We start from the raw sequence: 3,675 nt of genomic DNA, 5'->3' as shown, positions 1-3,675 counted from the left end.
GCTTGAAACTAAGAGAAGCAGACTTCTTACTACATAGTTAAATTATTTTGACATTTAAAAAATTTTTTTTATTTTTTTGGTGGAGCCACGCAGCATGCGGGATCTTAGTTCCCTGACCAGGAATGAAACCCTCACCCCAATCCCCAGTTGGGGAACTAAGGTCGCACAAGCTGTGCGGCGCAGTCCAGAGAAAAAACAGACAAACAAAAAAACAAATGACAGATTAACAAGAAGAAAAAGGACAGAATTTTTATTATATTTACATGCACAGGAGTTTACAGAAAATAAGTGAAACTCAAAGAAGCAATTATACTCCGGACCTTTTATACTCTTCTTAACTAAGGAAAGAGAACTTGAGATTAAAGGGATGATAAATTGTGGGGAAGTGACTAAGTAATATATGGGGGAAACTAATAGAAGATAAGGGCTATTTTAGTAAATTCTGTTTATGCAAGCTCATCTTGGTGCTGACTCTCCATCTTTGATGACAGGAGTCACTCTTCTCTCCCTGGATGCGTAGGGAAGGCACCTTCCTCAAAGGGAAATTTATATCCTGCTTTCAGGCAATGAGGGGAGGGCAGAGAGCTCTCCCTGCGTCTGTTGTTATTCCAATCACCTATTAATCATCAGAATGAAATGGGTCTATGACATAGCTTTTATTCCTAGCTGTATTCCCAATATGGTAGAATAAAGCATTATAGTGATACTACAAGAATAAATGTTTCTGAAATTTGTAAGCAGATTATGCAAGAAAGCTGACATAGTTCAAAACACTAACTGATCCATGATTTAGGGATGAGAACAGATTGCACCGTCATTCCATCTAGGCTATTCCTGTATGGCTCATTAGAGTAAATAGTTAAGCAATTTTATTTCCTATCCGGCATTTAAATTTTAAATTTCCGGACAGGAAATTTAAAAATTATAATGCCTAGAGATTTTTCTGGGGTGTTTTCTTCAGATGTAAGTAATTGATTAGATCATCTAGAGCAGCGGTCTCCAACCTTTTTGGCACCAGGGACCGGTTTCATGGAAGACAATTTTTCCACTGCAAGGGCGCGCGTGGCTGGGTGTGCGGGAGAATGGTTCAGGCAATAATGCGATTGATGGCGAGCGGCAGATGAAACTTCACTCGCTCTCCGCCGCTGACCTCCTGTTGTGCGGCCCGGTTCCTAACAGGCCCAGGACCGGTGGGGGACCCCAGAGCTCTAGAGCTCTGCTGTCTAATTCGGTAGTCAACAGCCACATGTGGCTATCTAAATTAAAATTAATTAAAATTAAATAAAATTAAAATATCAGTTCCTCAATCACAGCAGCCACATTTCAAGTGCTCAAGAGCCGTAACGTAGCTGGTGGCTACCATATTAAACAGTGCAGATACTGAATGCTTCAATCATTGCAGAAAGTTTTTTTAGACAATTCTGTTCTAGAATGACTAAAACCACTGGCTGCCAATTTGGGATGGTTCCTAGGACCTTACAAAATACCAAGAGCATTCTAAGCTGAATTGAGGGAAGTAATTTGTCCAACTATCAATGGAAATCTATACTTTTGTAATTCCTCTTGTAAATGTCATGCCCTAAGTAATTCTGTCCTGACAGCTGAGAACAGTTTCTCATTCCAACAATAAGGCTATGTTACCAGGTCTCTACTAAGCACAGGTTTTTTCATTAAATCTACACAATATTTCTATGAGGAAGGTATTGTTATTTTCAAAATGCAGATGAGGAAAGTAAAGCTCAGAGTGATAAATTTACTTGTCCCAAATCATTCAGCTGGTAAAGGGACAATAGGAATTTAAACCCTATACTGTCTTAAGTCCAGAGCCCTATGTACTATTCACCACACTCTCCAGTCTCTCTATCAGAGAAAACTGTAATAGTGCTTCCTGTATATGAGCCCCTTTAGATCTTTAGATTCTTGAGTCAGATTCTCACACTTAATAGTTGTGTTACCTTGAGCAAACAATTTAACTACTCTGTACCTCAGTTTCCTCATCTGGAAAATGGGAATGATAACAGTAGCTACTTCAGAGGGTTGTGAAAGTTAGGTAGGCATATGTGAAGCATTTGGAACAGCTCCTGGCACTGGGAAGAGCTCAATAAGTGCTATTATTATCTCATTCCGTGTTTTCTTTCTTTTTTTTTAAACGTAAATATCTTTATTAAAAGTAACTATTTTTCAAAAGAAAAAATTAGAAGAGTGGCATTGTTTTACATTTTTGCAAATCTCTTTTATATCCGACTTAGTAGAAGAGAGCTGGATCCTCACCTCTGCTTCTTCATTCAATATGTTGCTTTGGTTGAAGGATATAAAGAAAAGCTGGCCTCGTACAGTCATGCAGTTGGAAAAGGAACTTTGTGAACCTCCTGAAAGGGTTTCTGGTACCCTCGGAAGTCCTCAGCCCATACTTTGAGAACCACTGCAGTAAACTAACCTGCCTCTCAGTTAAAGACTATACAGCCATTGAATTAGTATTAGACCTGGCAGTTCTTTCCATGGCCAAGGCATTTTAAACAAATTGCAAAGGGTGGTGGGGGGGAAGGAAACTTGAATTCTCCTGTTAACTCAATTTTAAATAACATCGATTTCCAACTTGAGTTCATAGATTACTCTTTTGGCAGCCAAGATTACTTAATAGATTTCTTCAAGTTTACTTTTCTAAACTAAGAAGAGAAAGCAACATGTCATACACAAAGTTAACATTTGTATAGTGTTCTTAACAGTTCACAAAGCCTCTTTCTGTGCCCACATGACGCCATTTAGTCCTCAGCAGCCACTTTACAGAAGAAGAGCTCGGAGCAGAGAGGCGACTTGCCCAAGACTGCCATCGGTAGCCGGGCTGTGGACCAGGCTTCCTCATGACCAAGAGACGTGCTCGCAGGACAACTCTGCTCTGGCTCTAACGAACAAACATCTCACTTTCAAAAGCTGGCTTTCCAACCTAGAAAGAGGGGTCCCTTTATGTTCACTTTTTTCACATACACAAGAGGCGGCATCTGTTCTAGAATCCAACTGGATTTTATTTGACACAGAATACAATATGGGTGCAGGAATAGCAAACTGAAAAGACAAAGCAGAAAAAACACGGTTCTATCTAATTTATAATTAAGTAACAGGAAGGCAAGTCATTAAATGGCTAATGAAACAGTTGAGCTTGATGGAAGAATTCTCTTTTTCTAGTGCCCATATTTTTGAAATTCCCACTCTCTGTTGTCCAACGGACACACCTGCCGTGTTTTGAGCCAGCGGGAGATGCAGTGGAAGTGAAAAGCATGGTTACAGACTCCCCACGCAACGGTGCACTCTTCAGAAGTAGCAGACGCCTGGTTGGCTTGACACTCTATGCAAAGATCCATAATGTGGTTCCGGCAGATGGCACAGTTATCAACCACAATATCCCAGGCCCAGAGAGCTACCGCATTCCACTTTTTCACTTCAAAGCCCTTCTTGCCCGCGCCGCTGTTCGTGCTGCTCGGGGTATCCACATCCATCGCTGCCGCCATTTTGCAAACACATGCCCAGTGTTTTCTTTTTTCTTTTTTTTTTTTTTTTTTTTTTTTGTGGTATGCGGGCCTCTCACTGTCGCGGCCTCTCCCGTTGTGGAGCACAGTCTCCGGACGCATAAGCCCAGCGGCCATGGCTCACGGGCCCAGCCGCTCCGCGGCATGCGGG

At 41.3% G+C, this 3,675-nt stretch overlaps 1 protein-coding gene across 1 annotated transcript; it reads right to left on the bottom strand.

Annotated features, from left to right (window-relative positions):
* Positions 1 to 2,148: 2,148 nt before the first annotated feature.
* On the bottom strand, positions 2,149 to 3,518 carry LOC102989901 (E3 ubiquitin-protein ligase RBX1-like). The gene has a single exon (XM_055085149.1). The coding sequence runs from the start codon at positions 3,504 to 3,506 to the stop codon at positions 3,180 to 3,182; it is 327 nt and encodes a 108-aa protein (XP_054941124.1). The 5' UTR covers positions 3,507 to 3,518; the 3' UTR covers positions 2,149 to 3,179.
* Positions 3,519 to 3,675: the final 157 nt, after the last annotated feature.

Source organism: Physeter macrocephalus, chromosome 6 (genome assembly GCF_002837175.3).
Source record: "Physeter macrocephalus isolate SW-GA chromosome 6, ASM283717v5, whole genome shotgun sequence".
NCBI classification, from domain to species: domain Eukaryota; kingdom Metazoa; phylum Chordata; class Mammalia; order Artiodactyla; family Physeteridae; genus Physeter; species Physeter macrocephalus.
Note: the sequence above shows the minus strand (reverse complement) of the source record. Positions and strands in the feature narration are given on the sequence as shown.